Genomic DNA, 14,323 nt, shown 5'->3' on the forward strand with positions numbered 1-14,323 from the left:
ATCAAAATAAAAACCCTATTTAATTATTACATTTATATATTTATTGCTTTAATTTTTTTCAGGATTTATTTCATACATATTTATTTCGTTTACTGGAATCTTTATTTTTTAATTTTGAATGAAATGGTTTTATTTGCTGTTAATGTTATTGGTTATTCGTAGAATAGTACAGAAACAGCAGAGGTTTACAGCAGCGGTAGGGGGCGATAATGTTATGGCAGAGCACGTGATCAATATTTACGGAAGTGTAACCTCGTCATAAACAGGAGTAAGCTCAGTCATTTGTGTTGTAGTGTCTAATGTAAACGTTGTTTAATTTTTAAAGTTACAGTAGTCACCGTTTAGACAGCAGTTTGCTCAGGACTCGCTTAGCTTCAAAAAGGCGTCTGTTAACCCCGTTAGCTCGTGAACTGTAGCAGGAATCATTCACTTAGCCCGAGTAACTAGCTAGCTAGCTCAAAATTGCAGACCCTTCCATCTGTTTCAGTTCCTCTAAAGCAGATATGGGTGTCTGGTCGTGAGTCCTGGTGTATTTGAAGACCGTATGAAGTGTCTACAGACTTCTTGTAACTAGCACACCTACTTAGTTTGCTGCCGTTTGTGGACACGTTGACTAAAGCTAACTGCTAGCTCGCTAACCCAACGTTAGCACCATGGGAGCCGAACAGAGCGGCGATGCGGAGCACAAACACTCCGACTACAGCTCGTCAGGTAAGACCTCATCCTATGGCAGTGTTCTTGTAAATGGATTATAGAGGTAAACTACGGTAACGCTGACATTCCGTGTTCGTATAGGTGTCAATTTAAAAAGTATTCACTGAAAGTAAAAGTAGTAATACCACCGCATGAAAATACTCACAAGTAAATACAATTCTGTCAATACAGAGCTTTTTACAGTAAGATATGACACGTCCTGTGATTCGATGGCAATACTTGTATATCAGTTTTTACTGTCATTGCAGTGGTGCCATCTCCAGCAAAGCAGAAGGCAAAGATGGATGATATTGTGGTTGTGGCACAGGGGACCCAGTCAATGAGAAATATCCACAACGACCCTGATGTCATCAAGCTTCAGGAGATACCTACTTTTCAGCCACTTCTGAAAGGTAATTTCAGTTTTTCAGTTGCTGTTATGAATTTTAGTATTGTTTTTCCACATGTCATAATTAAGACATGCAGTTCATTTAGTCTAAAACTAAATGCGTTCTGATACATTTTACACACTTGTGTGACAAGTACTCACCCACAGCAGAAAGTTCCATTCTCACAGGTGGATGTGTACATCAAGATAAAATTTATTCTTCAGCAAAATTATACATCTATGAAGACCTACCAAATCGATAAATAGTTCAGTTTTAGACATAGTGCTGTTGGAACACACATACACGGACTAAAAATATAAAAGCGCCATGCAAAAGATTTTCCTCTCTGACTTGGAGAAAATAGTACAAATATACTCTATATTGGTTAGAGAGGTTTTTGTGTTGTTCAACTGGTGACAAATTCTCCACTGTTAGTCCACACTCTATTCACGTGTGGCATTCAAGGGCAATGATCAGGTAGTGTGATGAGGACACACTCCTTTAACCAGTGGCTGTAGACTTTTTGTTCACTGTAACAAACTTTACTGGACTGGTACACAAACACGAACTAAAAGCAGAACACATACAAAATATCTTCACAGTGCACTGAAATTAAATATGGGTGCATTGTGCATGTTTTTGAACATAGATATAGCATTAATGCTAAAATCAGTACTAATAAAGGTCTTGAATAGTGCTTTTTAACTTTAAGCAGGTTCAACAAAGTAATTTAAAGCGTGTTTCTCATTCACCTATTTATGATGCTTGTGTCGTCTAATTGTTGTGCTGGATTATTTGTTGTTGGTTTTCATGGAAGGAAGAAGGGAGGTGTGGCAGACTGGTGTTTGTCTGAGATGCTTGTGCTGTAGTGACATCCAGTAGTTCTTAATGTTGCACAGAGCCCCTACAAAGACATTATAACAAAGTTTAGACTCTGTGATTACCCACAGTATACTCTTCAGATGTTCTGCCTTTCCTCTAGCATTTTAGTTTTCACACATGGATCATTTTGTCTTATTTTCAACCAGTTTCCACAGGTCAATTTTTCTGATTCTATGTAGTGAAACTGGTTGTCGCTGCAACTCATTAACACTTTGTTAGAATCAGGATACAGGGCCAAATTTCCTGTGTAGGCACACTCCTTAAATAGCAGGATAGACAGTTCTGCCAGACCCTATGCATTGCTAATTACAGTAATTACCATGTGTTATGCTCTTGTCAAGTAATTACCTGTTCTAACTTGTCCATGTAAGTGCTTTGCTCTTTTCTCTCCACAGGGGTGCTGAGTGGCCAGACATCACCCAGCAGCGTCTGTCTGGAAAGGCTGGATGCTGCTCAGGTTTTGCAGCTTTGCATCCGATACCAGGACCACCTGCACCAGTGTGCCGAGGCTGTGGCTTTTGACCAGAACGCCCTCGTCAAGAGGATCAAAGAGGTAAGGGTGCATATTACAGCATGAGACCTTTAGCATACACAAGGTCTACAACAATATTACTTCTATCTGTTGGATGTAAGAGTTTTAGGATGGTAAGAAACATAGAAACAATAGCAGAAGTACATCGTCAAAAAAAACCCAAAACAGTTTGGATAATCAGTTAATGTTTCGAATAGTCGATTAATGAAAAATGTCAATATTCACTGCTTTTCTTTGTTGTATAGCATCTTAAATTGAATATCTTTGTGTTTGGAATGTTGCGTGACAGAAGAAAGAATTTAAACATAAAATAATTATTTGATTAAAAAAATAAATAACATATTAAACAAACGAAAAACTTGACAAATGTATGTCATCGTTGCTAAATTTTGATTGCATGATAAAGTCATTTCTGTGTTGTATTTCTGAAGTTTGCTTTTGCACCGATCTGCCACAACATTAAAACCACCTGCTTAATATTGTGTCAGTTCTCCTCGTGTAGAGTATAGTATAGTATTGTTATAGTGTAGCATAGTATAGACACAAGACCTCTGGGTGCGTCCTGTGGTGTCTTGAACTTGGATGTTGGTTGCAGTTCCTTTGGGACCTGTGGGTTGCTGAGTGTATCAGGTTTGTTCTGTACAACGAAATTGAAGATGCAATCCTACCATAGTTGTCATAAAACAGTTAAAAGACTAGGATAAAGAATTTAAAAAATAGAATAAAATATAAAAGAAAAGTGCCTAAAGTGTCCCGGAGTGCAATTGAGAATAACAATAAAAAATAAAATTAATTGTAAAAAAACATTTCATCCACACATAAACAATCATCAGTCACTTCACATCATCAGAGTATTGCACATTATGATTGTTATTGCACATATATTTTGTGTTAATATTTGATATTGTTTAGAGCAATTATGTCTCTTGCATAAAAAACATATTTTAGTTTGTTTGGCCTGGCCTTTAATGTCCTAAAACATCTGCCAGAGGGTAACAGTTCAGAGTGTGAATGACCAGGATGGATTGGATCTCTGAGAATGGACTGTGCCTTCTTGAGGCAGTGGGGGCTCCTTCAGGGAAGGGAAGAGGCAGGCAGTGATCCTCTGGCCATGGTGACAACTTTTTGAAGGAGTTTCCTGTGTGCTGCAGTGCAGCTGGAAAACCACACGCAGATACAGTACGTTAGAATCCTGTTGATTGAGCATCAATAAAAGGATACAAGCAGTTTCTGAGGGAGGTTGTTGTTTCTGAAATTTCTCAGAAAATAGAGTCTCTGCCCTGCCTTTTTGATGATGTCTCTAGCGTTGGTACTCCAGGGCAGGTCGCCCTCGATGTGCACGCCCAGAAACCGGAAGTTGTAGACCCTCTCCACACAGTCCCCACCAGTGTACAGGGGCTGAATATCTGTTGTCCTCCTGAAATCTAGGACGATCTCCTTTGTCTTAGTGGTGTTTGGGATGCAGAGTTCCCTTCACCTGTCAGTGCTCTTAATGTTAGGGCTGATCGATGCATGTTTTTCTTAGATGTTTAAAACTCTGTTGTATTTATAAACTCATGCTTGTACAGTGTATTTTTTTCAAACATGCTACTTTCCTCTAATTGGTTTTGAGATAATTCCAAGTGTCATTGAGTGTCTTAAAGTATTTCTCGTCTCCCTGCTGTCTTGTTTCTTTCCAGATGGACTTGTCAGTGGAAACCCTGTTCAGCATAATGCAGGAGCGCCAGAAACGCTACGCCAAGTATGCAGAGCAGATCCAGAAGGTCAATGAGATGTCCATGATCCTGAGACGCATCCAGATGGGCATCGACCAGACGGTGCCGCTGATGGAGCGCCTCAACAACATGCTGCCTGAAAGCGAGCGCCTCGAGCCCTTCAGCATGAGGCCTGATGGGGAGTCTGCCACCAAGTAGCCTCTTGAAAACAAACACAGCTGCTTCATACCTGAGTCTCCATCGAGGAGAAAGTGCAGGTCTGTCCAGCTGTAGGGAATCTAAGACTTGCAATAACTAAGGAAAGCTGCTGAAGTTTTCCTTTTTCATGGAGGGCACAGTGCTTCGCTGTATATGTTTGAGACTTCTTTGTTCAGCTCTCCAGGTTCAGTTATTTTTATTATTTTATTCATCACGGGAGGGTTTGCTAAACAGACATGTCAATAATCAATAACATCCAACTCTATAGACATACTTATACCTGCCCAGAGAGGGGGCAGCTCATGATGGATTGCATTCAGGTTGACTGCAGGGAATCAAACCCAAGTTCACCTTTGTTCATCTATTTCATTGAAGGAGCAAAAACTTGTTACGGAGTCACATTGATCACCATATGCTCTAAATAACTTGTCCTGCAGGTGTTTTGCTGTGTGTAGAGACTCTATTATGAATGTGAGTGATAAGGAACCTAATAAATGGCTGCTGGAGATTTATGGACACCTCCCAAAACATCAGCGCTGCTGAAGGACTTGCAGCAAATAAATTTTGGATTTTGCACCTCACATTACACATATTTGTTGTGCTATCTGGATATTCCTCCTGCTCCCACACCATATGCTTCCCTCACTGTTGGAACATCCTGTCCAGGAACTGCTTGTATACAGAATTACTGCTTTGAATTTTCTATTTCATTTTGGGAGACTGTGATGAAGATTCGCACAAAAAGAACCAAGAAGGATTGTTGCACTTGTGTTACACAAGCAGCTCAGACATACTGTACAAGGGACACAAAACCTGAAGCTTGTGAACTCGAGTTTTGTGTGAGGAGAAATTGACTTTAATTTATTTGGATGCTTTTGTTTGAGCAGTAGCGTCATGCCTGTCTGCATGCTAAACGGTGACAAAATGAAACGATGGACTCAGCAGAGACCCAGATGCTTGAATTTTTTAGGAGGTTGGTACAGAAAATGGATGCTGAGGTAGAAAACAAAACATTTTGGAGTCAACAGATCTCTGTCAAAATCATCCTGTTTGATCACTGTAGCAAATTTCAGCATTAATTTTGTGTGTTTGTTTGCTTGTGACAGCCAAACATCACTCATACCAAAGATTCACACATCCACAAAGCTGGTGAATATTAGGTGGCAATTTGACTCATTTGATCCTTATGAAGAAACTGATAAAGTTAACTTTGCTGCTTTGTCTTGGCTAGTCTTTGACGCTTTCTGTATCATGAGTCATGCTCTTTACTAGGGAATGTTTTTAAGGGCCAATGCCAACATGGATCATTACAAATCAAGGAGATTGATAACCATCATTTGGAACTGAGGTATATTTACATTAAAAATGAAAATCTTGCTGTCAAAACTTAGAATAACACACAAGCCAAAACAAAATGTTGTTAAAATGCCTTTATTTATGTTTCACATCTGTTTAATGAAAAGAAACTGTTCAACCTTTCTTCCATCGCTGTTGATGTGCTGTTAGTTATGAAGTGTGACCAGTAAGGTAGTACTGTGGACATCCCTGGACAACAACACATGGAGAGAGGCTACCACAGTAGCACATTTTTAATATTTTAAATCTGTTTTATTGTGTATATAACAACACTAAGAACTGTTAAAATGCAGAATATAGGCTCTGATAATGGGGCAGGTCAATAGCCAGTTGACCCTACTCTTTGAGTGAGTGATTTTTCAGTGACCCAATCATCTGAGCAACAAATGGACCTAGTTTTTTTTTTTTTCCCAAGTGACTGGTGCCCACAGCATTGGATATTATATTTAAAAACAGAGACAGCTGTCCAGAGATAGTGTCCCTGTTAGTTCAAATATTCTGTGGTCAACCGTTTTTATTGTTAATGCTTAAAACTGTCAACACTTCAATTTATCAATACTTGTTCAGTGCTTTAAATACCATTTTTTAAATTCTCGAAGTACCTCAAACAACATTCCTCTTGCTGATGTTGTAATTTGGTGCCAGTAGAAATCGGAATAGTGTAGTTTAAATGCCATTAAACCTAAATAAGAAAATTATTTTAGGGTGAGCTAATCTGTTGACCAGCTTAATCCCTGGTCAGTTTGCAGTGTGCCAATTTAAAATGAGGACAATAAATGTTAAGTTGTTATTACAGCAGTGTCTCGGTGTGGGCATGTAGGTCCACAAGGTGGTGCCAAACACAACAAACCGGTCTTTTTATCATCCAAAAACAGCTGCTTCTGAGAGTGTGGAAGAGTTTGAGTGTCATAATGAGTAATGGGCTGTTGCTGTGTTCGCCCTTGGTGTTTCAGGAGTTAAACTGTCCCTTCAAAGACATTTAACAGTCTGAACACCTGCCGGCCCACCTGTTCTCATTTCCTTTGTTTGTTCTAGAGCTTCGGAAACAGTTATTTCCCTGAGCAAGTGATTTGATTTACATCTGACACCATCTTTTATTAAAGAGAGTGACTGTGGTTACCAGACTTAAATAAAAAAGTACTCCAAAATCTTAAGTGCCTCAAGCAGGTACCGCTCTGATTCCACAGTATCACAGTGATGGATTCTCAGGTCCAACTACCCAAATCCTGTCAGGAAAGCCTAAAGCTCAGTCGCTCTGTTAGTCTTCTCTTTTTTCTTGACCAGTTCAGATTTATACCTTGTCCACATGCCCATGTTTTTTTTAAATAATAAGATTTGTCCTTCTTTGTCCAAAAATCATCTCCATCCACATGAAAAAGCAAAATCATATTTTAAGGACTGTCGAGCGTGCCAAACCAACAGGTGGCGTTATAACCCAAACCCTGAGGCCATGTTGACCAGGAGAAGCCTGAAAAAAAGCTATGACTGGTTCCAGCAGCCTGCCGACAAAGACACCAATGAAATCATGATATCTGTCACGTATGACTGATTCTGTCGCCTCTGTTCCTTAATATAGTGGAACAGTAACTGCATGCATGAGTAAGCATGTAGAAAGTCCTGTTAGCAGTGTTAGCTCCAGCACTATTTTGGCCAAATCCACTGCACAAAATTGACAACCACAAACCAAAAACTTTTTTTATACATAAACACTGAAAATTCATTTAATTAATTGTAGGAATGTTTCAAAAGCTCAGTTTTCAATGACCTTACACGATGTTTATGTGTGGCTGAAAGGCCAAAAGACAGAAAAAGCTACATTCTAAATAACACGTATGTTTGGATGGGACCTGTGTTGAGGGCTGAAAGGTATCAGTGTTTCTTTTAGCTTGACAGTGGCAAAGTTTTTCACTGCTTTCTAACTGCAACAATTAGTTGATTAGTCAACGAAAAGAAAGTAAATTAGAAGCTACTTTGAGAGTCAGTTCATTTTTGCAGCTTAATCCATTCATTCACCACATTCAGGAGAACTTTTTGCTTGTCTTCTTCACATATGAGAGTTAATGAAATATATTTTAGACCTTTGAAGAAAAAAGCTAAGTAGTTTAGGGACTGCAGTTTAGCCTCTGGGTAGTTGAGGTATTTTTACTACTCCAAGGAACGGCGGAATTATGTGACGATCGGCATACGTTTGTCTGTCTGTTTGCAACATTACTCACAAATGGACTAACTGATTTGGATAAAATTTTCACGGAAGGTCAGAAATCACACAAGGATCAATTGATTAGATTTTGGCAGTGATGTGGCTTACAGTCTGGATCCACGGATTTGTTAAAGATTTCTGTATCATTGTGAGATAGCGGCACGGCATCACTGTAACTATGACAACAAATGAAGACTACATCAGCTGCCTTCTGACAATCGCATGATTGCAATCCTATTACAAATCGACTGCTGCGGACCTATTGGGACTAATCCGTCAGAAATCATACAGGGAATAATTGATTAAATGGTGGGAGTGTTTCTGAGTCCCATCAATTCCCACCGCCCGCTACATATTGAGGTCACGTGATTCAGTATCCGTACATAACGTACACATGCATAACACACGCCTGTGCTCAGCGCAAGGTCTTTTTTTTTTTTTTTAAGATTACCACCGTTGGAAATGATACAACGACTGAGCAGCCTTGGCAGAGTACTGTGCTCTCTGACTGCTTTTCTTGTTTTATATTTCACACACACAAACAATTAATCAAGAAAGGTAAGAGTCAGATTAATCAACAACCAAACAACAACAACAATAAAACGTTAGCAGTTGTGAGTTAAAACCCCGTTAGCCACGGCATGAACACATAATTCGCCAGGTTTTGACAACCTGTTGAATTCTTTTTACTCTTTTTGTTGTGTTTATACACACAAAAACTAAAACACAAAGAGAAACAGGGACAGTAACAGCTTCCATTACCTTTCTTTTTTTTCTTTTTTTAAAAAAAAAAAAAAAAAAAGGATTTTGTCAAGTGATCAAATATGAGCAACCACCGAGGTTTCAGCAGGAGCAGAACTGGTGGGCGACTGCCTGCTTTCTGTCTCCATTTCTCAGAGAGAGGTGACACTCCCAGGAAAATGGCACAAATTCTGGATTCTGACATGGACTGAAATATGGTGTTACTATTAAAAATGTACTGCCACTGTACTTGGGGCATCTCTTTCATATGATTGGCAACATATATTTACTTAACATAAAGTGTAAATGTTGCCTCATCTTCTTTGTGCACAGAGAAATGTTCTTAAAACACGTACAAATGGAAATGATTGTATCATATGGCTACGTAGGGTGCTATAGTGTCAGCTTTGAGAACTGTGACTTAATGGACCAGTTTCTTGTATGTGAGAGGCATTATAGAAGCCTGGAAGCTGACTGTATTCCTTGGGGTTTACAGCATGTATGCACTAACCTTAAAGACCAAATCAAAATTAAGAATTAGTGCGCTTTGCCCAGAAAAGGGTTTCTGCTAATGACGAGTGGCTCCTCTGGAAATTCTGTTGTTTCCCCTGAGCCACTGCAGTCTGATTAGACTGGTTGTGTTGCTGAATTTTTCATCAGTGAATAAACATGCTGGACTCAATTACACCTACAAAAGGATCCTCCTCCGGCTAGCCTGCTTTGAGGTACAGAATTAGCCCGGTACGTTGACATATGGGACATAAGGCAGAGACAAGTTTTCATTTGAATTTAAAGTAGAACTCCTTTGATATGTTATCGTCTTTCATGTGTAAATTAAAATGGGTGAAAATGTCTTAAACGGCCTTGGGAGTGTTGTTTGAACATTGGAACAGGAATGGAAATTGTCATAGCATTCTGTGGCAAGGAGGTGTAAAAGTTCCTCTGAGTCTGATGTTCAGAGCTGGATATTAACGCCACAAGACGATACAATACGATCTGCCACCAGGAAATTCATTCTCCGAAATGAAAGAGAAATCCAATTTCCCCTGTATACTGCTCATTTGAATATAAATCAAAGGCTGGTTTGCTGCCTTTTTCCTTCCTGTTTTGCCCGCTCAAAATTAGAAACATGAAAATAGGTCTCCTTATCCCTGCCATCTTTTAGGCTGACCATGCAAACCAACGCAAAGCAAGTTGCTTCCCTGCGATGAGAGTAGAATTTTGGGTTTCCAGGTAGCTTGTCGTTGCAAAGGGGGAAAAAAAATCCTTGTAATTACTTTTAATTACAGAACTAGAACATAATTATAGTATTTATTTTTTTTTTTAAACAATCTGAGCTCATGACATTAAAAAAAATCACACTGAGTTGTAGTGTTGTAGTACTCGAGATCGGTCTCGAGACCGGTCTTGAGACCACTTTTTGAAGATCTCGGTCTTGTCTCGCACTCGACCACATTTTTACTCGGTCTTGTCTCGGTCTCGGGCACAGAGGACTCGGGATTTTTACTGTGAGACCAGCCGAGGCCATGGCTTCACCGACAGCACTGAACTACCTCTCAACTGTCTCGTTTGTTCAGTAACAGCTTTGTTGTGATTGGATGCAAAACTCCCCGCCTCGAATGTAACCAATAACTTAACTGATATTTAATTTGGATTATTTTTACGGGCTGTGACCTGTCACCTACCCCGCCCCTCTACACAGGTACTCTGCTACAGTTAATGCGGCAGGCGGAAGAAGGAGTCTCCTCCCTGGGAAAGATGTCAGCTAACTCTGCTGTAATAAAGTTTGGCTTTTCTAACTATAAACAGTTTATCTGTAAATCAACGTCAAAAAGAAAACCCAGCGCTATATGCAAATTCTGCAACGCAACGTTCACTGAGGCGGCTTGAACCACATCAAACTTTTATCGACACTTGGAGAGGAAGCATAAAGAAAGGTAAGCTAACGCTACATGGCGCTAGCGAAGTGAGCACGATAAATTTAGCAAGCTGTAGTTTGTGAATATATATATATGTATGTGTGTGTGTGTGTACATGTATATGTAGGGAAAAGGCATGTGGTAGTGTTTTACGTTGGCCTTGCGCTTCTCATAAACGATAAAGAGACAGGCTACGTGAAGCTTTGTTTATGTTCCATCAATGTTAGCTAATGTTAGCTCTGACATAGCAGCACATACCGCGGTACCGCTGCTCACTTGGATCAGAGCTACTCATGTGACAGAGGAGTGTCCACTTCAAATTCTGCACCCCGTCTATGAAAAAGTTCCATCTCACGTATGCAACTTGGCCTGGCAATGTACACACTTCATTTTAGTGCCAATTTTTAGAATTAAAACACACAATTGCATAATAAATGTGTAACTTAAATATAAATTAAAATAAATATGTGTATAAGTAGAGGGGGCATTATAATGAGACCCCATCGTGCACGTTTAGGTCACAAAATGTTGCAGTCTCTGATGCTTCTAAAATGCAACCAAACTCTACTTTAAACTCACTTCCCATGATGTAATTTTTAAGGGCCATGTTGTTTGTAGTGTTTATAAACAACCCTTTCATGTGTTTATCCTTGGTGGTGAGCTTTGAATAACAAACTATTTTGCCTCAGCAGTTTGTCAGGGAAATACTTGTAGTTTGGCCTTTCAGTGTCTGACCTCTGAAGATACATTGATATGTTAGATTTCATTGCATTTTAGATGCTGATATTTGGCATTGTTTTTTCTTTCTGTTTTATGGAATAGTGGCTCCAGGTTTTTTCTTTTACAATAATACACCTTTAAAAGAAAAAAATTCACCCAAGTTCAGTTATATCCGATTCATCAAACAAGAAATATTTGTGGTGTAATAGAAATAAAGACCCCACTGTTCTAGATTAAGATATGTTGTAGAAAATTGTACATATTTGTGCATGGCTTGATATTGTTTTGAAAACAAGACAAAAATGAAGACGCAAGTATTAAATATTTGTTTGATACATTCCCTATTGAATGGTTGTTTGCCGTTGCAGACAAGTGTATTACAGGCAAACTTACACTTGCCTAAAAACTACATAGACTAAGTACTTAATAAAATGGTTGTTAAATTTAATATGGTCTCAGTCTCGACTCGGTCTTGCTTTGTCTTGGTCTCGGTCTTGACTTGGTCTCGACCCCTCAAAGTCTTGGCCTTGTCTCGGTCTCGATACACTGTGGTCTCGGCCATGTCTTGGTCTCGGTTTAGGTGGTCTCGACTACAACACTACTGAGTTGTGTTGCCTTACCCAACAATGAAATAATTTATTAACTGAACAGAAAATGAATTACTGTCTGTTTGGATAATTGATCGAAACAGAAATGTCAGGCTCTTACTTATGACTATTTCTTTCTCTTATTGGATTACAGCTGAAATGACTAATCAATGACCAGAAACTTTATCAGCACCAATTTTGATCATTTACTTTATCAGTTGAGTCATTTTTAGATAAATAGTCTAGTAAAAGTAACTGATTGTATCTACTCCAAAGTAAAGTTTAGCCACTATAACTGAATATGTTTGGTATTTGAGCTGCTAGTTTTACAAAACAAGATGTAAAAATGCAAACAATCCCTGGGGAATTATACAAAGCATTTATAGGCAAGATCCACACCAGTAATGGATAGCTGCAAATAACTGGTTAATCTATAACAATAATTTTTATTTCAGAAAATACGCTACAAGCTTCTGATTGTATCTTAGACAGAATTGGTGCAGTTCAACTAAATTTTTTTGGCTTTCTGACACTGACTTGTTTCTTCATCACAGTCCTGAGGTTCTTGGTGGGTTTGAAATCAGGACTTCAGGAAAGCCAGTCTTAAATCGGTTGCCCTCGGTGGTGTGCATTGCTTCTGGTAGGGTCACCAGCAAAAGTAATGGTTTCAGATCAGAGATTCAGCTCATTAAAAAAAAAAAAAAAACAACTGTGCACTGTAAGCCTTACTTTCTGTTTCCAAAGCTCTTGCTTTCTCACTATGTGACAGGGTCAAACTTTTGGTGTTACTTTGGTGTATATCACAAAAGCAAGATCAGACAGATACGAGCTAGTCTTTGCACATTATTTTCTGATGAAATAAGAATCAAGTCTATCCCAGCTGACTGGTGAAAGCAGGGGATGTCCTGGACAGGTTACCAGTCTATCATAGGGCTACATGTAGACACAAGCAATGACCCTTGCATTCACACCTACAGACAATTTAGAGTTACCAATTAACTTCGGCATGTTTTCGGACTGTGGGAGGAAGCTGGAGCTCTGCCTCCCCAAATGCCGATCCCCAGGAGCCCCCCCCGTTTAGTGACTTCAGTCCTAGTCTGATTACATGCCCCCCACTTCTGTTTTCTTAGTTGTTTTTATTGAAATAAACCCGTTAATTAGAATGTGTCTCCGCCTTTCTGTGTGCTCTCCCTTTGGGTTCCCCCCATACCTTAACACTGAGCCTGAGGAGTGCATCAAATGGGCCCTATTTCAAATGGATGAAAGGAGTCAGCAGCTGTAGTCAATTGTAATCATAGAAATTAAGACAATTTGATCAACAAAACTTTAAATGCTGTAAATATATTTTTAACGCAGATGATTTTGCTGTATTTCCAGAAGACCTATAAAAATGTATTCTAAAAAAGATGATTGTTTTTTCTTGTGTGTGTGTGTGTGTGTGTGTGTGTGTGTGTGTGTGTGTGTGTGTGTGTGTGTGTGTGTGTGTGTGTGAGAGAGATATTGACACATGTGCTTCAATGAATACACAATCACAGAATACTCACACTCATAGGAATCATTGGAAACCCAAGACAGCCATGAAATACATGATCTTTACATGAGTATAGAAACTTTCATTCACAACTGTACAGTAAGATTCCACAATTCACACTTTGGTTTCTGCTGTGTTGACTGTGTGAAAAATTCTGAATATGTGACCTTTGGACTGAGAAACATGTCATACGTTGAAAAAAAAAGCCCTGCAATCATTATACTAAAGCAAAAAACTATTGTTTAACAGGGGAGTTACCACCCTGTCTGTTGGTTCATCAGAAGTTACTCCATCCAAGTAAGAAATATTGACAGGTGACAAATGAAAGAAAACACTAACATAAAGTGTCTTAGTAAGGTGGTCTTTGGACTCTACTGGAGAGATGAACACTGTTCTTCCAAAAGATATTCCCTCATTTGATGACGGTGGTGGAGAGTCCTGTCTAACACGTGAGTTCAAAATCCATCACGACAGAAATATTTCATCATATGATAAAGGTGATCATTCACAACAGCTCTGCATTTATTTGATGTGACTACAGATTCTCTAACTGCAGGAGTCCAGGGTTCAGGTTTTCCTTTCAATTTGTCACCCATCTGTAGTTTCACAAGCTTTTTCAAACTGGTTTAGGTCAAGGGTTTCCAAGTGCTTTAAAGCTCCAATTTTTCTATTCAGCAAAATAAATATATTCCTCTTGTATACTGGAGCTGCCCCCATGCTGCAAATGCAAAAAGCCAGAAAAACAAGCTTTTTCTTGCTGGGATCATTTACAAATTGAAAGCATGGTTGTTTAATCATTTTGTTGACATGCTTTCAAGGGAATATCTTTTCAAAAGATCACATCAGATTCATGAACACAA

At 39.1% G+C, this 14,323-nt stretch overlaps 1 protein-coding gene across 2 annotated transcripts; it reads left to right on the plus strand.

Annotated features, from left to right (window-relative positions):
- The first annotated feature begins 237 nt into the window (after positions 1–237).
- borcs5 (BLOC-1 related complex subunit 5) lies at positions 238–5,888 on the plus strand. Of its 2 annotated transcripts, none has more exons than XM_055006235.1 (4): positions 238–711; positions 945–1,106; positions 2,360–2,517; positions 4,176–5,888. In XM_055006235.1, the coding sequence occupies exons 1-4, from the start codon at positions 654–656 to the stop codon at positions 4,407–4,409; spliced, it is 612 nt and encodes a 203-aa protein (XP_054862210.1). In that variant the 5' UTR covers positions 238–653; the 3' UTR covers positions 4,410–5,888. The 2 variants fall into 2 exon arrangements, with proteins under 2 accessions (XP_054862210.1, XP_023137725.1); XM_023281957.3 differs by having other exon boundaries at positions 963–1,106.
- The last annotated feature ends 8,435 nt before the right edge of the window (positions 5,889–14,323 follow it).

Source organism: Amphiprion ocellaris, chromosome 3 (genome assembly GCF_022539595.1).
Source record: "Amphiprion ocellaris isolate individual 3 ecotype Okinawa chromosome 3, ASM2253959v1, whole genome shotgun sequence".
NCBI classification, from domain to species: domain Eukaryota; kingdom Metazoa; phylum Chordata; class Actinopteri; family Pomacentridae; genus Amphiprion; species Amphiprion ocellaris.